At 36.7% G+C, this 26338-nt stretch overlaps 1 protein-coding gene and 1 long non-coding RNA gene across 2 annotated transcripts; one reads left to right on the plus strand and one right to left on the minus strand.

Moving 5' to 3' along the window:
* The first annotated feature begins 210 nt into the window (after positions 1–210).
* LOC148790515 (uncharacterized) lies at positions 211–4898 on the plus strand. Its single transcript, XR_016078794.1, has 2 exons — positions 211–489; positions 4340–4898. It is a non-coding gene; the product is annotated as an uncharacterized LOC148790515 (long non-coding RNA).
* Positions 957–26044, minus strand: LOC104599684 (early endosome antigen). Its single transcript, XM_010262312.3, has 7 exons — positions 25900–26044; positions 22717–22856; positions 8869–12591; positions 8507–8737; positions 7599–7757; positions 2719–2952; positions 957–1451 (listed from the first exon to the last, which is right to left on the minus strand). Exons 2-7 carry the CDS (start codon positions 22819–22821, stop codon positions 1197–1199), a joined length of 4707 nt encoding a protein of 1568 aa, XP_010260614.1. The 5' UTR covers positions 22822–22856; positions 25900–26044; the 3' UTR covers positions 957–1196.
* Between the last annotated feature and the right edge of the window lie 294 nt (positions 26045–26338).

A 26338-nucleotide genomic window follows, 5' to 3' on the forward strand; every position in this document is an offset into this window, starting at 1 on the left:
AATAAGGAATTCATCCTCTGTACCCTTGGTACAGAAAATACTCTGTACCAGACCAATAGCAATCTGCTACATCATTTAAAAAAAATCACTTTAATTTTGATATGAAAAGGATAGACTAGTGTACCAGATTGCTATTGATTTGGTACAGAATTTTCTGTATACAGATAAGGAAAGGACAGACTAGTTTAAGAGATTGCTATTGGTTGGGTACAGAGGATGTGAACTCCAAATAGGAAGTAAAATGGTGTAGTCCCCACTTCTTTTATGTAAGAGAAGAGAGGGATGAGTGCTTGGGAGTTGGGAGGCGTCTTTAAGGTAGGAGGAAGGCGGTGCAAATTCTGCTATCAGTTTTTCAGTGCAAAACAAGGCGTGCAACTGCATTTGGCCTTGTATGACATGAATAGTAGAAAATAAATGTTCTATCACGCAAGCATTCGGATCTACTACTTAATTGACACCAAAGCCTGGACATCTCCACAACAAATTTCGGTATGAATGAGAGCAACTACTTTCCATTTCTTCATAGGAAAATTTTCAGTTCCGTCCAAAATAAATCAGTACAATAGACATCTTATATAAGACCATTCCCTGTAACTAAACTGGCAAAGCAATATACTGTAGTCTGTATATACATCAAATAGAAACGCGATGGATTTGTTTACTTGATGTTGGATTTTTAGCAACTGGTGATACCTTTTTCTAACAACAATTGTTTCCAGTTTGGATTGGTAGTACAGCTGAATTATTTACCAAAACTTCAGATCAAATATGGGGTCATGGGAGTGGCTCAGACAGTCGGACTCCAACCTCTCCTCACACTTGTCAAGCCCAAGATTTTACCATTGTACCAAGCAAGCAATGGCTCCTATACAACAAGTCAGGTGGGCTTTAAGTGTCCTCCCAGTCCCAGAACCTTGTACAATGCTCAACCAACAGCAACAGCTCAGTCTCTCAAAGATGAGAACTCAGAAGCATTTGCAGTATAAACTCACAAAAATAATACACAAACTTGAATACAACAACCAGATTGTATAGTGCCGCAAACTGGTAGGGATAGAATAAAAACAAATCCCTTGACCAACTTCAAGACCTTAACTAATTACACACTACCATACTTCTTTTTTTGAGTTTTTTTTTTTGAAAAAAAATAAATAATAAACACTAACTATAGAGAATAAAAGAAAACATGGCCAAAGTTAATAGCGCTTCCCCAGAATAACGCCAATGATCACAGACACCAATGCTACTCCCAAGATGAACTTAAAGGACATGGCAGATGAAATCTGAGGGGCTGCGGGATGAATTCCTCCTGAAGATGGTGATGCTTGAGGAGATGCAGCATCGGATTTTTTCTTACTCTTCCTTTTTGATGGAGTTGAGATAGTTGAACCAAGGTCTCTGGATTTCACCTCTAGTCCATCCTTAAATTCAGCAGGACTTCTCAAGTCACCCTGCAACATAAGACAAACATCAACATTTATATTCGAACTGAAAAATAAATAATAACTTAATAGTACTCTTGAAATACTCTTGTAAAGAAAAAACTTGCTATTTCTTATTTTAGAAAAGAACAGAGAATTTCCTCACATCCTAAATATGCAAAGCTTTTTAGCCCCTCTTTACACTCGAAATAAAGAATAGACAAAAAAAAAAAAAAAAGAAAAGCCAAACCATAAACTTCACATCCTACATACATACAAACATACTTTGTAGGGTAATCAGGCAGCCACCAACATTAAATTATAAACTCGGATCAAGTTTATCATGCAGCTATTGATGTTTAGTTATGAACTTGAAGATAAGGTTGCATCAAACCTATAACTGCAATAGGAGGCTTCAAGGTATGTTATCTTAGGATCTTGATCATAGATAATGTCTTCTTTGAGCACTTCTCTAACTTTAAAATCTAAACATCCCCATATCTGAAACTGAGAATATATGCCACAAATGCATGGATACATGCTTTCATATTTATTGGCATTTTTTTTTATGAATTTCAACATACAAGTTTAGCAATCAAGAACCATCACAGGGCTGCAACCAGATCTGACTGAAACAGATGTGCCTAGATCCAAATTTGATCTGTTATTTTTCAGATTTGAACAAAATCTGGTCTATTAGAATTAGATCAAATTTGGAAGAAAGATGATATTGAATACCATTGATAAATTAAGTTAAAGATGATCATGAATATTATTAAAAAATAAACTAAAATGAGTTTGATATTGTATATCATGAACAAAATGACTTGAAAATAACTTCTATCATACGGTAACCTATGATGACACATCAGTATACAACATACATATTAAGTTTATGTAAATGTAAGCATATTTGCTTAAACATCGTTGGATTGGACATAACAAAACAGGCTGGCGTGGATCCACATTTGATCCAATTATGAATTAATCAAATTTGGATTGCCTTAATCTGATTGAATTGATTTTGAATTGGACAAATGTATACCATTTGCATCCCTAAACCATCAAAGGTAGAAAAGGATTCAATCAAGAAAACACAAGGGAAAGATGCATGTGATTGTACGAGTACCAACAGCAATTTCATTACCAAATCCATTATAACCCTCATGGCTTTAACTTGAAATCATTCAATCCTGAATTTAGGATTTTAAAAACAGTTATTTTTAGTATGTTCTTACCACCCTAAGTACCAAAGATCACCTAAAGTGGGTAGAAACATGATACTGGTTATACTTGCCTGAACACTGGAGTTATTTCCCAACTTCAACTTGTTCTCAAGTTCCTCAATCTTCTTTTCTAGCTCAGCAGTCTGACTATGTTTCTTCTTCAAATCATCCAATTCAGCATTGACAATAGCTAAATTTCTCTCCTCTTCAATCTTCTTTTCTAATTCAGCATCCTGACTTGACTTCTTCTTCAAAATTTCCAACTCCTCATTGAAAAGAGATAAATTTCTCTGTTTCTCTTCATCCTGCAGGAGTAATAAATAAAGAGGACAGTAAATAACTGTGGAAGTTTTTAATGTTACAAAAATACTGTTGGAAATGAATTCATCCTTGAAATTTGATGGTAACCCTCCATATGTGATTAGATAACTAAAGAAAAATCCATATATTGAAACATTTACCATTCAATCATGTTATCACTTCCATCAAATGCTTAACAGTTACAGCCAAATCAGTTCAGTAATGAGAAACCATTCACGAATAAATTTCCAATTTTCATTTAGGTTCTGAACCACTCAGCCCGTGTTCTGTAAATCTATTCAACTTGTTTTACCAAAGGCATGATTTCTTGGAAAACTCATGTGAATCCTTCAAGAAGCTTCTCACTACAACATCCTTTTGTTTTGTTGCAAAGTCATACTCAGCAAACCTCTTCAAAGGAAGTTTAGAATCATTTATATTGAAGAAGTGTTCAAAAAATTGCCAAGTGGTGCCTCTTAAGAAACTTTATTGTAATTTTAAGGGCTAATTATACCCTTATAATATTTAAGTTAATGACATTGGTGTGAAATCCAAGATTGATTCTCACACAGGACAACATAAGTCACAAGTAGGTGCCAGAGTTCATCTTGAGGCACTGTTGATGTCAACAGCTGTACAGATGATGTCAGCAGGTGAACAGATAACCTGTATCTTGTAACAAAGAAAACCCTATATTCTGGTATGGACAATATTAGGGTCTTTTTGAAGCAATTTTTGGAACCATTTAGTGCTTTTAGCTGTTTTTTTATAGATTTTACAGTCAGAAAATCAAAAAATTCAGATCTGAATCCATCGGATTTTATGCTTCAATGTCTAAGGGTTTTTGAATGGGATCAGTTGATTTTTATCCATATCATATTTTGGGAGACAATGAAGGTAGTTTGATAATTTTCTGATCATATTTGAATTTTTGGAACATTTTCTTCTTTCTAATATTAATGCACGGCCTTGTTCTTCAATATTGAACTGTTATATGATCTGATTGATGTATAGCAGTGTTATTGATGATTTTGAATTGTTTCTGGAAATGTGTTTTTTTTTTCGAAAATACCAGTAGTGTCACTCATTTTATTCAGTATTGAAGGGGCAGTAATGGTTATAATCCTCAATATTTTCCACTGGCACTGATTTTTCCCTTCTGCTGTGCAAGATTACTTTTACTGGCTCCATAAAGCTTGGTTAGGGGCTACAATGTTGAACAATTGTTTTCTGGGAATTTAGACAGTGGTGTTGTGAGAAAACCTTGGTTAATGATGGTTTTATTTGATTTTTTATGATGGTTTCCTCAAAATACAAAATCTGGTGCCAATAATTATGGGAACCGATGAGAGTTTCAGTGTTCAAATAGCTATGTATTTCTCCTTATTGTAGGTCGTTTGGGAGATTGATCACACCTGAAGGCATTTGAATGGATCCATTGGATGCAGATCAGTAAAATAAGTTTATTGAGAAGAGTTGAGTTTATGAGTTTTTTGTGCTTCCTACTCCCTCTATTGATGTTGTCATTTCTTTAGACTCTGTCCCTACTACCTCTTAACCTGTTAATGTGCCAGAATTGCAGGTATGATCCAGATCAAGAAGGTGGATCCAAAGACTGAACAACCACCACAATTTAATCCTCAGATTCATTGTTCATGAAATCAAGAAGATGATAGTTGAACTGAGAGCTGCAGTGAATTGGATACCAAGATCAGCTAATGGGCTAGCAGATGGTTTGGCAAAAAAAGGGGGCATTTAGGGGCAACTTATTTTGGGGCCAAATTATGTAAAAGTTTTGTTTTAGTGATTTGGGTTGGTTCCAGCTTAGGCTTAAAAAAAAATCAGATTCAGACAATTAAGCCCTTGTTGAATAAATTGTTGATCCATATTATTCCCATGTTGACCTTGATTTATTTATTGCTGTATGCAAAGGAAAAAGATAATGTGTTAAGTCTTCTTCCGAGATTTTCCTATCTCTAATTATGTTTCCTATGATTCATTATCCCCATCCTATAATTCCTTTTGTTTTTGCAACTTCTTCTATATCCTTTCCTCATAATGTTACAGAGGCAATGCAATTACCCCCATTGAAAGAGACTATAACATAGAAAATAGATGCCCTAATCAAAAACCAAAAATGGAAATTAGTTGATCTCAAGTACAGAGCTAATGGATTCTTTTTCGAGAAGTATAAAGCTCAAATTGTTGCGAAAGATACACCTAGACCTATGTCATTGACTATAAAGAGAAGTTTGCTCCTATGGATAAAATGAATTTAATTCAGATTATCCTTTCTTTAACAGTTCACTTTTTTTGGGACTTTGCACCATACAGTTGACAAAAATGCCCTCTCGATGGTAATTTGAAAGAGACGGTATATATTGGATCTAACACTTGGGGTGAACATTCCTAACATCCATGGAAAGGTCTGTAGGCTTGAGAAGTTACTTTGGGTCTTAAGCAGTTTCCTAGGGCATGGTTTAACAGGTTTAGATGTACTCAGAAGATTGGTTCAAACAAACTCCATGCTCATCATACTCTCTTCATAAAGAGGGTAGGCAGTTCAAATTGAATGGTGAGGATGCTTTCATCTTTTAATCTCTTGTCCCTTTTCTTGTTGTATTTGAGAATGATTCCTCTCTCTTTTTGGTTGCAGGTGGATCCCTCCTGTCAGCTTGGAAGGACTCTTTAGCCCATCTTTTCTGAGAAGCACAAAGAGAAAAGGTAGAATCTTATGGAAGCGTGCAAGGGCAGCAGTGGTGTGATCAGTTTGGGAGGAAAGAAACTTAAGAATCTTTGAGGAGAGAGAGAAATAAGGAGACAATATTGGAGACTGTTACTGTAAGAGTTGCACATTGGGTGAAAACTTTGAAATTATTCTCAGATTTCTCGAAGGAATATTTTTCTGAAACTAGAGGTCGATTTCTCTTTCTTCTTCTAGGAAACAAAAGGTCCTGGAGGCTTGGTGTTCCCCAAGTGGAAGGTGGATGAAGCTGAACTTTGATGGAAGTAGCTTTGGCAATCCAGGGCCTTCCGGAATCGGTGGAGTGTTCAGAGATGGGAGTGAGAATATTTGTGGTTTGTTTTCAGGTCCTATTGATCAAGGTGATTCAGTGAGAGCTGAATTCATGGCTGCTATTGTTGGGGTGCAAAAAGCTAAGAATATGGGAATTACAAGGCTAATTGTTGATGGGGATTCAAAAATAGTCATTGGTTGGTTGAAAAAATGAGAATGGGTTTTATGGCAATTGAGAAACAAATTCAGAAGATTCAAGTTAATATCAAGAAATATGGAAATCCATGTAAGATGGGTTAGGAGGTCTGCTAATCGTTTGATGGATGGATTAGCTGTGGAGTTCATAGAAATCATTTGTTTTGGGCTCAATGTTAATTGCATGGAGGGTTCTTTGTTGTAAAGGGTCTTTATCTTAACAACTTCTTGTTGTACTCTATTTTTCTTTAATCTTAATAAAATTTCTTGAGTTTCTGATAAAAAAAAAGAAGGTAAGCAGTCTGATGACCATATTAATTACTAATGCTGATGATATAGTTGTCATTGGTGATGATCTTGCCTAAATTGCTAAGTTCAAGACTTTATCAGCATCAGAGTTCAAAATCAAGAATCTTAAAGATCTCAAGTACTTTCTTGGAAATGTAGTGGTAAGATCAAAGAAGAGTATCTTCAGGAGACAGGAAAGTTAAGAGTTAGGCCTTTTGAGATTCTAAAGATCACAATCATGAATTGGGAATTGATGATGGTGATATTCTCCCTGATAAGTGAGTGTTTGAAAGATTGGTAGGCCAGTTACCGTATATATGCTTGATAAGGCCATATATTTCCTATTGTTATTAGTAAATGAGTCAATTCATTTGTAAGTCGAGGACATCTCATATGCAAGCTATGAATAGAATTATGTGCTATTTGAAGGGTTATCATGGGAAGGGAGTTTTGTATTGTAAACACGGTCACCTTAGGGTATAAGCCTACATTGCTTGAGGCAATATCTTGGATGTTAGGAACAGTCTACAGTTACTTATTCTAGTACAAAGGCAGAGTACAAAGCCATGGCCCATGGAGTTTCAAATTTATTGCCGCTTAAGAGCTTCTTGACAAAGATGGTAATACAGTTTGACAAGCCCATGAAGCCACCATTAATATTGCCCACAATCTGGTTTAGCATCATTGAACTAAACACATTGGATCGGGGAAACATCTTATTAGAAAAATTGTTACTAGTAGAGAAGTATGCCCATCTTTTGTTAAATCAGGAGAGAAGTTAACCAATTATCTCACCAAGTGTGTCTCTAAGCTTAGATTGGAAGACAACCTTGGCAAGCTAGGCAAGTTCAATATTTATGCTAAGCTTGAGAGGGAGTATTGAGATGGTCAAGTGGTTATAAGGGGCTTAATGTCAAAGTTTTAATCATTGTACCTGGGCCAATAAAGTGGTGCCTATTGAGGGGCTTAATGACAAGGGCATGAAATCTAAGATTGGTTCATCTCAATCATGCCAATATTTCTTTATATATGATCAATAATTATGTCTTATTTATAAAGTATCTAGAAACAAACGCCTGGATCACAATTTTAGCCACTAATAGCAACAAGAAAATAATAAGAAATTGACTTAAAATGTAAAGAAGGAATAACCTTTTCAGCTATGATATTTTGAGAAAGCTTTAACTCCTTCTGAAGTTGCTGCACTTGTTCATGTAGAGCTTCTTTATCACAAAGTTTATGTGCATATTCCTGCAATTCAGAAACTAGCTTTTCCTCCTTTTCAGCAGCCATAGATCGAACACTTTCAACCTACACAAATTAAAATTGTCATTATTGGCCACATAAGTTCAACTGATCCAAATATGTAGATTATATCCACTTTGTCAGAATTGGACTGTCCACCCAGAAAGTGGATTATGTCATGGGTCAAAAATCCCAACCATTTGATTGAACCAGCAATGCATGACATCATAAATAACATAAATAATTGTAATTTATCCTTTGACAGTGTTGCATTGTATCTCCATACAGGCATAAACCATTCTGCAATCGTTCATCTCATGAAACTAAAGAAGTGGTTCAGTAGTTTTTTATGTAATTTCCTTGATTGAACCAGCAATGCATGACATCATAAATAACATAAATAATTGTAATTTATCCTTTGACAGTGTTGCATTGTATCTCCATACAGGCATAAACCATTCTGCAATCGTTCATCTCATGAAACTAAAGAAGTGGTTCAGTAGTTTTTTATGTAATTTCCTAGGTAATGGCCCAGGTTCAAAACCTTCCCTATGGTAAATCTAAAATTAGTCAAACCTGGCCAGTTTATAGCGTCCAGGTTTCTGAAACTTGGCTGATTCGAAGAGATCTGCCTAGACCAACTTCTGTCCAACAGGGTTTTGGAAAAATATAAAACTTGGGGTTCCTAAAATCTGGATGGTCTAGTGATTCATAGTTTGAATGATCTAACCATGTCGTCAAATCTGAGCCCAAAAAAGTTGGATTCTATGGACATTTTTTATGATGCTTTCTCATATTACTAGTATCATAGGTACCTCTTCCTTCTGCCGAGACTCAGCCAACCTTAATTGTTCTTCAAGTTCAGCAACACGAGTTTGCACCACAAAGTTCTCAGTGATGTGTGCCTTAAGATTTTCTAACTCAACCTTTAGAATGCTTTCCCTTTCCTTGTGCTCTTCTAGCTGCACTCTCTCTGTTTCAAGTTCTTTTTTCGCACTATGGTATTTTTCATTAAGCTGGCTGTTCTCTTCCATTACTGAAGCTACCTGCAAAACCAGTCATTTCTCAGATTAGAAAATCATGCAATGATGACAACCTCCACATGTTCATCAAAGTTTAAGAATCAAACAGAGATAGTTTCTAAATTGGAAAGGAAATTATCTTTGAAGTGCTATACCTGAGATTGAAGTTGTTGTCCTTCCAAAGAAAGCTGTTGTTTCAAATCTTCTATATACTTCTTTGAAGATTGAAGATGTTCAACTGCATCATCCTTCTCAGTTAGAATTGCTGAAAATGTTGTTTGCAGTTCTTTCAAATTAGATTCATAAGCTTCCAGTTCCCTAGTAAGTTTCAGATTTGCCTCAGCTAGTCCTTCGCTCTCCTTTTCAAAATGAGTTGCCTTAGTTTTCATTTCTTCAAAAGAACTTTCCGTGAGCTTTAGTTTCAACAAAGCCTCTTCTAACTCAGCCTTTTGAGCTTCAGAAAGAGCACACGACTCATCAGCCTGTTCTTCAAGTTTTCTTACTTGGATTTCCAGTGCAATTAGCTTTTCATTCAAGTCTTTAGCTTCTGAATATTTTTGAATGTATTGCTCTATGGATTCTTGTAATTGTTTTTCTGCTTCCCTGATACGACATTCAGTTTCAGATTGAAGTTCAGACACTCTTGAATGCTGATCAGTTAATTCAGCTATGGTGTTCATGTGAGAAGCCAGTATTTGAGCAGTGACTTCCTTTTCATCAGATGCAGAAGCTAGCAGTTCCTGAAGCTCATTTACTTTCATTTTGAGTTGTAAGTTTACTTCAGCTAGTCCTTCACTCTCCTTTTCGTAGTGACTTGCCTTAGTTCTCATTTCTTCAAAATCACTTTCCAAATTCTTTAGTTTCAACAAAGAACCTTCTAACTCAGCTTTTTGAGTTTCAGAAAGAGCAGATAATTCATGAGCCTGTTCTTCAAATTTTCTTACTTGGATTTCCAGTGCAGTTAGCTTTTCAGTCAAGTCTTTAGCTTCTGAATCTTTTAGAGCGTATCGCTCAATCGATTCTTGTAATTGTCTTTCTGCTTCCTTCACACGAAATTCAGTTTCAGATTGAAGTTCAGAGACTCTTGAGTGCTGATCAGTTAATTCAGCTATGGTGTTCAAGTGAGAAGCAAGCATTTGAGCAGTGGCTTCCTTTTCATCACAAGCAGAATTTAGAAATTCCTGAAGCTCATTTACTTTTGTCTTGAGCTGTAAATTCGTCTGAGATAGCAGTTCATTTTCTGAGAAAGACTGAGCAGCTCTATCTTCAACTTCCAAGATCTTTGCCTTGAGGTCATCAATTGTACTTTCCAGAGCCATCAGCTTCACCAAACTCTGATCCAATTCAACTTTCAAAGAATTCGATTTCTCGGTTTCCTTAGCAGCCTTCTCTTCATATGTCTTTGATTCATCTTCGAGAATCTTCAGTTTCTCATAGAGAGATTTAGTCTCAGAATCCTTATTGGTGAAGTGTACCATTGCTTCTTGGAGTTTTAGCTCTGAATCCCTGACAAGAGATTCATGTAATGCCTCAAGCTCTGTGTTTCTTGTGGTTGCCTGTTCTATTAATTTTCCTTGTTGCTCTAACTGCTCCTCGGCAGATTTAAGCTTCTCCAATACCTCATTCTCCTTAATTCCAGAAACCCTAAGTTCTTGCTCAATGTTCTCCAATTTTTCTTGGGTTGATTTAAGTTCATTCTGCAAGACCTCCAGCAGATTTTCAGCTTCAGCAAGCTTCTTCGTTGAACTGATTAATTCCTCGTCAGACTTTCTTTTTTCTTCTGTAATTACATTCAAGAATTCTTTCAATTCCCTCTCCTTTTCATCTGATGCTTGCAGTGAAATTTCAAGTCCTGATGCTTTTGTCTGGAAAGTCTCTAGTTCTGCTGTAAGTTCAGAGACCTTGGAGGAGAATTGATTAGATTCTAGTTCTGCATCATTGTATTTCACTTTTAGTGTGTTTATTTGTTCTTCAAGCTCCTCTGCTCTGTGATTTGCAGCTTGCAATAATGATTCTAATTCAACAACCTTTTTTCCAGCATCTTCCACTTTGGAGTGAGTTGTCTGAATCAAGTTTTCGAGTTCAATGCTGCGTTGATGGCTTGTATTGGCTCTGTCCTCATGTTCAGAACATTTCTCAGAAACATTCTTCAATTCTAACTCGAGATCTGAACTCCTCAAAGATGCCTGGTTTAGAAAAGATTCCAATTGGGTTATCTTACCTTCATACTCTTGCACATGGCTTTTCAACAATGTCTTTTCTTCTTCAATCCTTTCCAGTATAGCTGTTAGTTCAGATGTTTTCTGAGAGTATTCTTTCAGCTCTCTTTCAGCATTATTACTTTTTAGCTCCACCAAGTTTAGCTGTTGCTCAAGCTCCACATTCTTCTGTTCTGCAGATATCAGTCTCATCTCAGTGTCTCTTAGCTGTAATTTTGCTTCTTCTGTTGCTGCATTTGAAGCTTTGATGATATCCTCAAGTTCAAGGTTTTTTTGTGTAGCAGTAGCAGCTAAAGTACCCGATTCTTGCTGGAGCTCCTCAAGAGACTTTAACTTCTGTTCCAGCTCTGCATTACTCGACAAAGCCTGAGACAGAAGAGAATCTGATTTACAGAAATTCTCATCTGATAGCTTCAATTTGTTCTCAAGATCACCACACAACTCTTTCGTTTGCATAACCATACTATTAAGATCTGCGACAGTTGCTTCCAGAGTTTCTTTCTCTACAATCACTTTAGCCAATTCTTCTTGTACACTTGATATTTGTGTTTCCCGGCTTCTCAAATCAACTTCAACCAGCTCCCTACTCTTCACTTCCTCATGCAGCTTCAACTTGATTTCTTCCAATTCATCATTCTTTGCCTGAAGATCTCCTTTCACTGAAGAGAACAGATTCTCTAGAGCCAGTATATCTTCCTTCATCTGTGCTTCAGAAGTTTTATGCAGATCCAGTTCTTTAGTCAGTTCATTTATGTTAGCTTCCTTGGAAGAAAGCATCTTCTCCAAATCTAGTTTCTGTGCTCTTGAAATCTCCAGTTCTGCTTGAACTCCAGAAAGCTCTGCAGCAGTAGTCCGAAGTGATTCTTCAACACGCTCATTTTCAGCAATCTTTTCATACAGACCCTTAACTTCTTCTTGTAGGGAAGCCATCTGAACTTCCATTTCTTGTGCATTTACTTTTGCCAATTTTAGCAACCTCTCAAATTCTAAGGCCTTCTTTGTCTCTGATTCAGCATATGAATCACTTTGCTTACTCAGCTCCTCAAACTTCTTCATCTCACCTACTGATAACAGCAGTTCTTGCTCCAATTCTTGCACCTTCTTTCGTGAGTTCTCAAGTTCAAAAGTTAGACCATCAAATGCCTCTTTTACATTGATCAGGTCCTTGTGTTTTTCCTCATGGGCTTGCAGTGCCTCTTGCAGAGTGTTGATCTGTAAATTGTACCTCTCCTCATTTTGTAAGATCTGTTCCTCAACCCTTTTCTTGTTGACCTCAAGGTCTTCACAGAGCTTCACACTTCCATCCAATTTCCCCTTGGTAAGTAGAAGTTCCTCCTTCAAATGAGTGTTTTCTGATTCAGAATGCTTCAATGCTTCAACCACTCTTTCTAATTCCAACTCAAGTTCCTTCACTTTCTCTTGGGATTCTAATAAATCTCTGTTTGCCATCAGATTGCTTGAACTTCTGTCTAAAGCAGAGCTACCTCCTTCTTCTGAGGTGGCTTCTCCTTCAGTTTTGTGGGCACCATCCTTTACATCTACTGTTTCCTTTTCTACTTTTATGAATCCTCCGTCAAGAGCAGTCTCTTCCTCTTCTTCTTTGCTTTCGCCTTTTTTCTCATGTTTCAAGCCCCCATTTATTACAATCTCTCCTTCCACCTACAACATGATTTGCAAAATCAATATATTATCAAGCACCAAATTAAAACAAAGTAATCAATTCTGTTAAAAGAAATTAGCTTCTCTTTTATTGAAACATCAACTAAGGCCCAACTGTAAAATTTTAAGGTTTTGGAAAACTCATATGTATTCCTAGGATGGCATTCTTCCATGAAGATCAATAATAAGGTTGTGCATAAAAGATGCTAAAATGTTACATCTTGCCATAAAATACAGGTGTATTAGTTTTCTATAGGATTATTTTTGTCTATTTGTTGAAGATTAATCAGTTTTATGATGTTTTTTATGAGTAGATGTTTTATGTTAGTTGTTAGATAGGAGGTGGGGACCACAATAGTTATGTGAGTCCAAATTTTATTATGTTTTTGTGTCTTATATATGCTGTTTTATGTCTTGCCGCCCTATAAGGGCATAGTTGTCTTTGTACTGCTCTATTATTTTTAATATAAATAATAAGTGAAGGGGGCAGCCAGATTATTGCTCTCCTTTCTTTTGAACTTCTCTTCTTCTCATTCTCTCTTCCTTCTTTCTTCAACAAACTCCTTTTATTTCATATTTTTAAATTCAGCAAGCTTTCTACTTGGTATCAAAGAAGCGACTAGGGTTTCTAGAAGCATTCTCATGCAGCCCTAGATCAGCCAACTGCATGAAGTAATAAAGGGCTGATCGATCTACTGTAGATTGCCCAATTCTTGGATCTTTTGGTGGGATCTAGTCATCAGGAAGGTGATTTACTGTTCGGCATCAAAATCAGGAAGAACTGGAGTATGGGGAAGAGTCCCAGAAAAGTTGGACTCTTTGTTTTTTATCTGATCTTGGGCGGTCAGGTATTGTTAGCTTTCTTTTGATTTTCTGAAGAGTGCGGTTTGGTTTATGGATTTTTCTAAGCCTCCTGGAGTGATCGATTCACTCTTCTCTCTATTGGGAGGAGAGAGATTTCTCTCCAGCTAGAGTTTTCTTCTTCCGAAAGGGTTTGTTTCTATGTGTGTGTGATATTAAATTATTTTTGGAAGGTTTCCAATCTATTTTTTCTTATTGTTGAACTGTTTGAAGTAAGATGGAGAGTTGGAATACCGAGATGAAATCTACCGATACTATGGGACTGGGTGTTGGAGGTAGTAGTGATATTTTTGGGTTTGGGATCATTACTACAGTAAAACTTGATGGTACAAATTATTTGGAGTGGGCACAATCAATTAAGATGGCTATTGGTGCCCGTGGAAAATTAGGGTATCTCACTAGGGAGGAGAAGAAACCTGATACAGACTCTTCCTGATGGGTGCAGGAGAATTACATGGTAATGTCCTAGCTGTGTAATTCTATATTACCTCATATTGCAAAAAATTTCCTATGGGCTAATACTGCCAAGGAGATTTGGGATGGAGTGACTGAAACCTACTCTCAAAAACAAAATGAAGCCAGAGCCTATCAGTTAAGGAATCAGGTGATAAGTATGAAACAGGGGAAAAAACCTCTTGCTATGTATTTCTCCATGCTGAAAACCCTATGGCGCAGCAACCTATCACAGACTGGTAGAGAGGAATAGGGTTTTTGAGTTCTTGGCAGGGCTGAACCCTAAATTCGACGTTGCTAGGCAGCATATTCTTTCTAGGGAGGGCATGACACTCTCTCAAGCCTATGCCTTTGTCTCTGGAGAGGAGAGTAGGAGGAATGTAATGCTGAGACAGCCTAACATTAACCAGTCAGTTATGGTTGGTACAGCAAAACCTAAGCCGAATGGAGACAGGGGGAGTAGTGAGAGTAGAAGGGAAGATAAGGACTTGGTGTGTGATTATTGCAAGAAGCCTAAGCATACTAGGGACACTTGCTGGAAGCTTCATCCAAATCTTATGCCTGCTCGGATAAGGAACAAGAAGGGAAATGCAAATGTAGCCACTATAGGAGATTCTTCAGCCCCTCTTTCCCAAACGGATTGGGAATCCATTGCAGTAGCAGCAGTGAGGACAGAATTGGAGAGGTTTGGACAACTTATGGGTAAGAAAGATTCACCTAGCACTAGCCTTCCAGATGGACAACAAAATGCAGGAGCTAGCTACACCTCTTCCTTTGCACATATAGGTAGTTCATATGCAACTGCAAATCTTGCATCCACTTCAGGTAAGGAGGGACCTCCCTAGATTATAGACTCAGGAGCATCTAAGCACATGACTAATGCCCCTACACTTTTCAGTTCCTATCAGTTGTGTTTTGGTAGAGACAGAGTCTCTACAGAAGATGGTTCACATATTCCCATTGCTGGGAAAGGGACAACTAGAGTGACCAATGATATAACTCTATCTTTTGTTTTACATGTCCCTAGAGTTCATACTAACCTATTGTCTGTTAGTTCTTTAACAAAGAATTTGAATTGTTCTATGACCTTTCTTCTTGATAATTATGTTTCGCAAGATCTGGAGTCAAAGAAGATGATTGGGAGTGGTCATGAGATGAATGGAGTCTACCTTCTAGATGAGATTTTGAGACATCAGGGCCATCATGTTAGCAGCAACAGTAGTAGTGGGTCAAAGTCAGTGAACCAGATTATGCTCTGGCACAATCGCTTGGGACACCTTTCTTTTAGTTCTTTGAAATGTCTTTTCCCAAAGTTGTTTGAATCTGTTTAGTTATCTATTTTGGAGTGTGAGAGTTGTCAGTTAGGAAAGCATTGTAGGCAGTCCTTTAAACCAAGTAATAAAAAAAGTACTTTTGCTTTTAATATTGTTCACACTGATGTATGGGGGCCATATCATATCCCTTCCATGGGAGGATTCTGTTACTTTCTCTTGTTTGTTGATGATTATACATGATATTTTTGGATATATTTGATGAGATCACGTGATGAGGTTCCTAACTTGGTAAAATAGTTCCACCAGATGGTTCTCACACAATCTGGAGTGAGAACTAAGGTTTTTAGATCAGATAATGCCAGAGAGTACTTTGAGAAGGACCTAACCACGTATTTCCTAGAACATGGGGTAATTCATTAGAGCAGTTGTGCATATACACCACAACAGAATGGAGTTGCTAAGAGAAAAAACAGACACATTGTGAAGGTGGCAAGGAGTCTTATGGTGTGTGCTTCAGTTCCTATGCAGTTCTTACAACCGTGCATTTGATTAACCGTGTTCCTTCACGGACTTTAGAGTTTAAGGTGTCATTTAGTCTGCTTTTTCCAGATGAGGAGATATTTCATATACATCTAAGGGTTTTTGGGTGTGTTTCCTTTATTCACATTCTTGGCGCTAATCGCAAGAAATTGAATCCTAAGGCCAAGAAATGTGTTTTTCTTGGGTATGCTTAGAACCAAAAGGGGTATTGCTGTTATGACCCAGTGTCGAGGAGCAGATTTGTCACAATGGATGTTACCTTCTTTGAATCCGCCTTCTTCTTCTCGAGTGGTTCTCCTTAGGGGGAGAATTTTCGGAAGGATAACTCACAATTTGTTCCTCTTCCTGTTTCTTTGGTGCCTTCATCAGTTCAACCAGCACCTTCATCAATTCAACCAGCACCTGCACCTCCAGTTTCATTACATGAGCCACTACTAGCAGCCTCACAAAAATACCAGCGCCGGCAGATGATGGTTGACTCCACACATCCTCAACCCACACCACTCTCTATCAGTCCTTCTGAAACTCCAGATTTGGCAGATACAGTTCCAGGTATTCCTCTTGAGCCTGAGCCTGTTATGTTTTCTGATGATAATGTTTTTGTCCCTAACACCATTGTTGCAACTGATCCCACTAACCTTGATCTTCCCATTGCACTTCGTAAGGGGAAGAAAAAGTGTACAGCCCATTGCATTTCACACCATCTTTCCTATAGTGCCTTATCACCCTCCTACCATACTTTTCTTTCTTCCCTGGATTCTGTGTCTATACCCAGGAATGTTACTAAGGCTCTCTCCAAACCTGAGTGGAAAACAGCCATGCAAGATGAGATTGATGCTTTGGTTAAAAACCAAACTTGGGAAATAGTTGATCTCCCCCCAGACAAGGAGACAGTCGGATGTAGATGGGTATTCACAGTGAAGTATAAGGCTGATGGCAAGATAAAGAGGTACAAGGCAAGGTTGGTAGCAAAAGGGTATGCTCAGACCTATGGTGTTGATTATCTGGAAACCTTTGCACTAGTAGCTAATATGAGTTCAGTTCGTATCCTTTTATGTCTAGCAGCCACCTATTCATGGCCTTTGTTCCATCTTGATGTCAAAAATGCCTTCCTCAATGGTGATTTACAGGAGGAGGTATATATGGACATTCTAACAGGCTTTTATGAGAACGTTGGTAAGGGAAAGGTGTGCAGACTTAGAAAATCTTTGTATGGACTGAAACAATCACCTAGGGCTTGGTTTGACAGGTTCAGATGGGCACTCATCCGTTTTGGATACACATAGACACAGTCTGATCTCATTCTCTTTGTAAAGAGGAGAGATGCTCTAGTGTCAATTCTGATTGTGTATGTGGATGATATAGTGGTGATAGGAAATGATCTGGAGGAGATTGATGATCTCAAAAAATCATTGTAGCAAGAATTTGAGATCAAAGATCTTGGTGAGCTCAAATACTTCTTAGGGATTGAAGTTGCAAGATCCAAGCATGGGATCTTCATTTCACGGAGGAAGTATGTACTTGACCTATTGCGGGAGACTGGGAAGCTGGGGACCAAACCAACAGACGCTCCTATTGATCCAAATCACAGAGTTAATGGTGTGGATGGTGAGTTGGTAAAGGATGTGGGGAGATATCAAAGAAAAGTGAGCCGGTTGTTGTATTTGTGTATGACATGACCAGATATTTCTTATGCTGTCAGTGTTGTGAGTCAGTACATGCATGCACCTCAGGTTTAGCACTGGGAAGCTATTGAGAGGATACTTGCATATTTGAAAAAGCACCCTGGCAGAGGAATTTTTTTCTCAAATCATGAGAATCTGAAGCTAGAGTCCTATATAGATACAGACTAGGCAGGATGCTTAGATGACAGGAAGTCTACATCAAGAGTGTGTACCTTTGTAGGTGGAAACTTGATCTCCTGGAAGAGTAAGAAGCAAGCAGTTGTGGCAAGGTCAAGTGCAGAGGCTGAATATAGATTCATGGCTCATGGTATCTCAGAACTTCTTTGGGTTAGATCTCTTTTGAGTGAGATTGGGGTGAAAGCAGAGGAACCTATGATGTTATATTGTGACAATCAGGCTACAATCAATATTGCCCACAATCCAATTCAGCATGATACGACAAAACACATTGAAGTTGATAGACACTTTACAATCGGAGAAGTCTGTTTGCCCTATGTCTCTTCAGAGTTGCAGCTGGCTGATGTTCTCACTAAAGGGGTGGCAAAGAACAAGCTTGAACATGATCTACGCAAGTTGGGAATGTGTGATATTTACTCCCAACTTGAGGGGGAGTGTTGAAGATTAATCAGTTTTATGATATTTTTTATGAGTAGATGTTTTATGTTAGTTGTTAGATAGGAGGTGGGGACCACAGTAGTTATGTGAGTCCAAATTTTATTATGTTTTTGTGTCTTATATATGTTGTTTTATGTATTGCTGCCCTATAAGGGCATAGTTGTCTTTGTACTACTCTATTATTATTAATATAAATAATAAGTGAAGGGGGCGGGCAGATTATTGCTCTCCTTTCTTTTCAACTTCTCTTCTTCTCTTCTTCACCTTCTCTATTCCTTCTTTCTTCAAGAAACTCCTTTTATTTCATATTTTTTAATTCAGCAAGCTTTCTACTCTATTAAATAGGAGCTTGTTTTGTCCATCAAAAAGAGAACATTCTCAAATGATCACCCTTTACTACCCAGCAATATAAAATGAGTATGATCACAAATAAGTATAATGGAATCTCATATATTAGTTATAAGAAACCACAAATTAAATTAATAAATGATGAAATTCCAACTTATAATCCATTTTTACAAAAAATAACATCTTTATATAATCTCACTAGTTCAAAGGAAAACACACATATACAGAAGAAATAAGAGCCCTAATTTTTGGCTTTATGTAAGCTCCTATAGACCAAAATTGGGATACATACACTCATATCAAATACATGAAGGAGGTTATTTGCCTCCACTAGATGTTTATTTAAACTGCTAACCTAGCTGGCCACCTAGGAGATGGTCCTTGAAAATGCCTAGGCAATCACCTAGTCACACTGTTAACTATACTGCAAATATCATATTTTAGAAAACTGTGCAATATTTCAGAGTCAGACATTCATTGAAACAGAAAACAGGTTAATAACAATCTGAATTTAGTTGGTTCCTTCAATCATTTTTAACAATATTCAGTTTTATTAGAAGAATGAAGGTGGGCCTTGGCACAACAGTTGGGTTGCTCCATTGTAACCTGGATGACCAGGATTCAAATCTTGGAAATAGCCTCTCTGTATGTGCAGGGGTAAGGCTGCATACAACTGTCCCTCCCCAGACTCCACATTGGCGGGAGCCTCATGCACTGGGCTTCCCCTCAGTTTTATTAGAAGAATAGTTGGATCCACATTATTTTCTCTAACATTCTTTTTAAAAGTTTATATTTTTTACCAGAACTTAAACCAAGATATCAGTTTTTTAATGCAATTTATCATGAGAGGATTAATCAACTCCATGAAAAATGTCATTTTATTCCTCAAGGTGTTTGGAAAAACCTCATTTTACATGCATCAAAATATATTATGTCCCACTTAATAAAATTAACAAACTAAAAATAATTATTAAAAATAGCTCATGGAAGAATTAAGAAAAGCCTAAGGATACAAACAAGAAGGATAAGAGTTATAAAAAGATGTAAGAGATAAACCAAAATATATAGTTTTTTATTCAATCCTTTTCTGAAATTTTGATTGGATCTAAAGTTTCACTCAAATATTGGTAAAAGTTTTGGTTCTGGACCAGGTTGAAAAGTAATCCGCATTTGAAATTTAAATTTATCTTACTTGTTAACATATCTAATCAAATTAACAAGTAGTGAGAAATGATTTAAGGTCCCATAATTTAATAATTGATAATGGCATTGAACAGAATGGAATGGTGGAACAGGATTAATGTGGTTGACCGCATATGGTTGGGAAAAGGTGTAGATGAGAATGATCCTGTATTTTCTTTAAAATTTGTAGCATGTCTATACTTTATGAAAAAAGAATCAAAGTTGGCCCAAAAACAATTATAAGCCTTGTTTTTCATTAATCTTGATATTAGAATTTGAATGCAATCATGTAAATTGGGACATGATAAACCTTATGTTAGCAATTACCAATTTAGCATACAAAATTCATTCAACTAAATATTTTGAATTTGAAATCTAGAATAAACTACTATTTATAGCACAAAAATATCAATATCTTAATGTAGAATTTTAATTAGCTGGATTTTCAAGTACTGCCATGAGCCCATGAGAAAGATGAATTATTTATGAAGTGCCATTAGCATGGGTTATAATGCAGTCTTGTTGACCAGGTTTACCCAATAACTTTTGACAACGAAACTACGGGGGGTTTGTAAATGGAAGAGACAAAATTAAGATGGAAATAGATATTTTCACAAAACGCCCTTGGTCAAAAACATTAGTTTTGCCTCCAAAAGTGGAAAAAAAAAGGGAAGCTCAATGCATGAGGCTCCCACCAATGTAGGGTCTAAGGGAGGGACAGATGTATGCAGGCTTAACCCCACAAATACACAGAGAAGCTGTTTCCAAGATTTGAACCCTGGTCACCCAGGTCAAAATGGAGCAACCCAACCACTGCACTGAGGTTCACCCTCTTTTGCCTCCAAAAGTACATCTTGGAATTGATAAAAGTAGTCTCATTTATAATTCATTTATATTCCATTTGGAAGATAATAAAAATTAATCAACCATAATAAAAATAATTTAGTTACTTGTATAAAAATAATAATTTATTAATTATTGTTATTGATAAAAAATATTTTATTAATATAATAAAAGAATTTAATTAATAAGAGGAAAAAGGTAAATTAAAAATTAATATAAAACTAATACAAAATTATCTAACAATTATTAGTTTTATAATTAATTTTTACTAATCTAAAACCAACTTAAGTTCTACTAAAAATAAAAACTTAATATAGTTATTTAAATTTCATAAGGAATTTAAATTTAATAAAAATATCATATACATAGTTAAATTTAATTTTTACTAATTTCAAAAATTAATATAAAATGTGAATTTTAAATATGTTTTAATTATTTTAAAATCAATTTAAATTCCATTTAAAAATAAGAAAATTTATAAAAACCTCCTTGTGTTTTCTAACAACCCTATGAAGTTCCCCAGTGTTTTGACCTTAACATAAACCTCCCCTATTGTTTTGAAAAAAAAGGTGCAAATACCTTCCTTTCATCATTATTCCAAATAAAATATGTTAATGTAATGCATTAATTTTACTTCACTTCAGCCTTTTTGCCTTACTTTGTCCAAGAAGAGTAAGGGGAATTGTTCTTTGAAAGTTGTCTCACAAAATAAATTAGTGAAGGATAAAGTTGAAACTTTAAATTGTGTATGATAATGCATTAACAATGATAAAGGAATTATGGTAACTTCAATCTCTTCATTATTGAAATGCCAAGGGAAAGGAGGTATTTGCACTTTTTTTTTTTCAAAACTATAGAGGAGGCCATTGTTAGGGTCAAAACACAAAGGTGGCTTATAGAATTATTATTTATATGCTTTTTTATAATTTTACTTAAAAATAATAATAAGCCAATGAAAAATAATAAAAAATTATTTTCCAGAAAAATAAAAAATTAACACTAAGATACAAAAAAAAAAATAATACAAATTTATCTAGAAAATAGGAAATTGGCCACTCTCACTAAAGCGCAACTTAGACTGTGATTGGATAAACTAGACATAACCCAAAAAATAATAGGGTAAAATACAAAAACCTCCCCTAAAGTTTCTGACAATCATAAAAACCTCCCCCTATAGTTTCATTTTAACAAATACTTCCCCTGAACTTTTGAGAAGCTCAACAAAAACCTCCCTTCTGTCACTGTCCCAGACAGAAAACGTTAGATTGATGCACCCGTTTTTTTCCAAATATCCATTCTACCCTTTTATAAATTATTTTACATACAAAATTACTGAAATAATCCCATTTTAACTCAACAAAAAAACATATTTCAGTAATTTTGTATGTAAAATTACTGAAATGATCATTAAAAGAGGTTTTGTTGAGTTAAAAATGGGGTTATTTCATTAATTTTATATGTAAAATAATTTATAAAAGGGTAAAATGGGTATTTGGAAAGAACTGGTGCATCAATCCAACGCTTTCCGTCTAGGACAGTGACAGAAGGGAGGTTTCTGTTGAGTTTCTAAAAAGTTCAGGGAGGTATTTGTTAAAATGAAACTATAAGGGAGGTTTTTAAATGGGCATTGGAAATGTTCACCTTACTAGTATTACTTATATACCTTACTAACGGTAATTGCTTATATACGTTCATGGGGTTTCAGTCAAATACTAAGACCTCTCCTTGGGTGTACCTATTAAGCTACTCAAATAGGATTACAAAACGGGGGTAGTCCATGTCCCAATCCCCATAACCCCCTCTCCCAACCCTGGTCAAAGGCACTCAAGTCACTGCTACGATCGGACAGAGACCTTATCAACTGAGCTAGTTGGTACCTTTCCCGCATGTAGTATTTGAAACTTAATAAAGCAGAAAAAAAAATCTTTTTTGCCTTTGTATGAATGAAAAGTTGTAAACAAGTCCAGAAACAAAAATGAATTAATTAAAAAATTAGTGTGGTAAAACAGGATGCGGTATTTATAAATGAATGGGTTTTGTTATTCTTAAGAACATATTATTTTGGAGGTAAAACTAAAATTTCATTGACAAGGGCACTTTAGTAAAATACATGTTCCGCCCCTATCCAACCAAAGCCACTCGTATGTCATATCCAAACATGTGATTCGGACTGACGAGTTGTTGCACACAAATAGCTGATTTGGTGTATTATGCCAGTAATAGGGCCCATCACCTCTACTTGTCGCATAGCTTACCTTTTTTATTATTTTTTTCTTTTTCAAAACCATAATGATATGGACTAGCTTATAATAATTAACAATTACCTTAATGGAAGAGGCCATTGCTGGGTTGACATCACTTTCTCGGACGTCAACTGCCTTCGCTTGGAATTCTGAACTTGCCTGAGTGTCTGCTGCGTCTCCTTCCATGACTAAAAGCCTCGTACCAAACCTCAAATCTTTGGCTGTCATAAAAAATAACTTGAAAATCAGATTCAACAAAAAGTCCAGATCACATTAGACCATATAAGTTGGTCGGGTCAAGCATCCAACAACTAGCTAGCATTACCAAGCCAGGAACCTTATCCAGTGAGCCCACACTTGGATGGCATCATGAACCTCAATTGGGACAGTCTGCCAAGGAGTCGACCCACATGATAATGAATCAATGGATCACAGAAAATAATCCTAAAAAAGCCAAAAACAACTACTATAGAATTTATCGACGAAATATAATAATTTACCATTAGAATGGGGCTGCATCAGATCCAACAGTTAGGAAAAAGGGTTGATTTATCGATAAACCCACGAGTCCAGCCCCCACTCTCTTGTAGTTCTCTCCGCTCTTCACCAAATCGGGTCCAGATCTGGTCTCAACAACTGGTCCCAAGTCCCAACAGCCATCGGAGATGTACTCCACCTAACCAACCACCTGGTCCACCTCTATTTCAAACCAACTCTCCCTCGATTTAATTTGCACGTGATAGCACGTGCAATGCAAGTGCCACGTGGCTATATCTCTTTTATTCTTTATCGTATTAGGCTGATTATATTCCACGGTGGATTATATTTCTTCTTAAACTCCCGATCACTACTTTATTAGAGCTCAGACACCACAGGTTCCCAATGGGAATATCCCCCTTCTGCGTGGATGTGTTACAATATTACATCTCTCTCTCTGGTCTATTTCCGAACTTCCTTTTGGCTCCATCATGGGGCTGCACAACGGGGCTCATCCCCAACCCCAAACCCATAAGCCCGAGATTCAATCCCAAGTCTCTATTACAACCAATTGACAACAAATATAAATATACTCAATATTGATAATCCGAAAGAAAGTTGAGAGAAACACTTAAGAGTTGGGATTTTAAAACAAAAACTAATTTAAATGGGCAAAGTGGTAAATTACTCAATGGAGTTAACGGGAATCCAAAAGGTCAGGGTTTTTTTGTCGCAAAACAAATTTCAGGGGCTATGTCTCACTACACCCAAGTACAGAGTGATTGTCTAAAATTTTCCCTAGAAATTCATCTCAGCAAGTTTTAGTCACATGCCACGTGGCTATAGTCAACTTTATAAATGTAAAACTAAAAAAAAAATTAAAGGTTACTTGGGATGTAACTTCTCGTCGGGTATTTGGTCAGCAAATGCAGGGTATCTAATTATAACGAGGAATACTAGAAAGGATCAAAGGAATGAGTTTACACCAGTCTTGTATTAATCGCCCTACGGTGGGACCCAATCACCCAGGAGCCTGTCTTTAGTAGGTAGGGAAGCCCACCCAGGCTCACTCATGAAGTACAAAAAGAACTCCGCAGAGTTAAAAATACAAAACCTCTAATTAAAGAGTGGGGCCCCCCGCACAGGGTGCATACACCTTTCTTTTTGTAAAACCCCTTAGTTTAAAGAGTGGGACCCTTCTTTTTGGTCCCTTCTGGCCCAACGACTGCTAATAAACATAAGGTGGGTCCTCCCACTGCTAAATTTGTCACAACAATTGTACCATTATACAATGCACCGATACCGCCAAATCATCAGAAGAATCCAAACCGACCGATTTGGCCCCACTTAGGCGATCACCTGTTCCCAGATCAGGCACCAGATGGAATGATCCTACCCCAGAGAACTCGTGGCCGGCCGCGATCATCAAATCGGTGGGGTGATCTCCTCCCTGTGGTCTACCAGGTTAATATTCACCTAGGCGAAACACACAGTCCACGTTTCATCCATCCAGGCTTCTAGTGCAATTAATACCCTCAATTAAAGTTACTATGATTGTGCATGGCAACAGCTATTGCATAGAATGCCTCAACCGTACGTTTGGGAAAGTCTAGAGATCAGACGGTGGAGAGGCAACTGATAATTGACAAAAAATGGAGGGTAAATTTGGTAGTCTGGCAAAAGAAAATTGCCATACCAAGTGGATTATACTCTACAAGTAGTCTAGTAGCTAATTGAAAGAATAAAATTATTCTAACTTTTTATTTCTTTATTTAAATAATGGAGAAGAAATTGTAGTAGTAAGTATTAAATACTGAAAATTGAATGAGAATGCCAGCAAATTGAGTAGCAATTGAGTGCATCGTCGATAAGACGAATTAAATAGCAATCTGATCTTAAGACTTAAGAAAGCGACAAAAAGTTCTGTATTGTTTGTAATTAAATAAATAAATCGCCTTTTACGGGCTGGTAATAATCTCAATTAATTCGTAAAATAATCCCATTAATTGAAGAATTAAGCTTGATAACTCTGAAACTGAGAACGAACTTCAGAAGCAGAACAATAAGACCCAAGGTTTCAGATCTGAGAACCATAAAAAAGAGGCTCATTTTGTCAAAGCGGATCCACTTATGATCGATAGGAAATCAGAATTTTAGTAGTAGAATCAAATTTTAGATCAATGGCTACCAGATCATTTCTCGATGAAGAAAGAAGGTGAAAGTCCAGGTCATAATTCAAATATCTCTGATGAAAATCGGTTAATCAGATCTTTTTTTCTCGAAGCACGGAGACAGTTTTTTTTCCCCGATTCCAGATAGAGGATCAAACTAGGAATCTAGGGAGTAAGAAAGATCGCAAATGGATAGAAGATCCAACAAGTATGAACTGATTCCGATTGCATGACGAAGATTCCGATAGCTCAGTGACGATATTGTGAACTGCTTTTCAGATTAAAAAGGAATCAAAGCAACCGCAGATTGAAACATGCACGAGAATCTAATCATCCATTCATCCCGATTACAAATTTTGAATCCAACAGAAACAAGAAATAAACGGAACCCCGTCAATTCAGATTTTCCATTAAAGCACAGTCTAGTTCAAAACAAAAACACCTGTTTGGTGTTCATTGCCCGCTTATATTCCTAATTCCTCCACAAACAAAAGCGAAAAAGAAAAAGATGATCGCAGAAGAGAAGATACAGAGAATCACAAAAGCAGAATTGCAGATAAATCAATCAAAAGAAATTTAGGGAAGAAAATAGGAAAAGGAGAACAGAATTACTTGCCTGACGATTGAAGAGTGACGAAGTCTAGACTCTAGACAATTTCTTCAAATCAATCGATGTTTCTGACGAGCGAGATAAGTTAGGGAGAGAGAGAGAGACAGAGGGAGGGAGGGAGAGATTCTTCCTATAAGTATAGGAGTGCTGCAAGTGGGACCCAATCGGCCAGTATAGCAGCTAATAGCAGAAGAGACGGGTTCTAACGCGGGTGGGTGACTTAAAATTAGCCTCTAAAGTTGTCCAGAATTACGAAATTGGGAGTCTGGTGATTTCTGAGGCATGTGACAACAAGAATTATATTACCAAAATGACATCTTTCTCCCTTCTATTTATCTTATTCTTATTTGGGTTCTTATGATTTGAAATTGTGTGTTAATGATTCCATCTTTCAAATGTTTTTATGTAGTTTTACATAAGAAAAACCAATCATTCATATTTTCCA

This window comes from Nelumbo nucifera, chromosome 7 (genome assembly GCF_055504915.1).
Source record: "Nelumbo nucifera cultivar China Antique chromosome 7, China Antique-T2T, whole genome shotgun sequence".
Taxonomy (NCBI): Eukaryota; Viridiplantae; Streptophyta; class Magnoliopsida; order Proteales; family Nelumbonaceae; genus Nelumbo; species Nelumbo nucifera.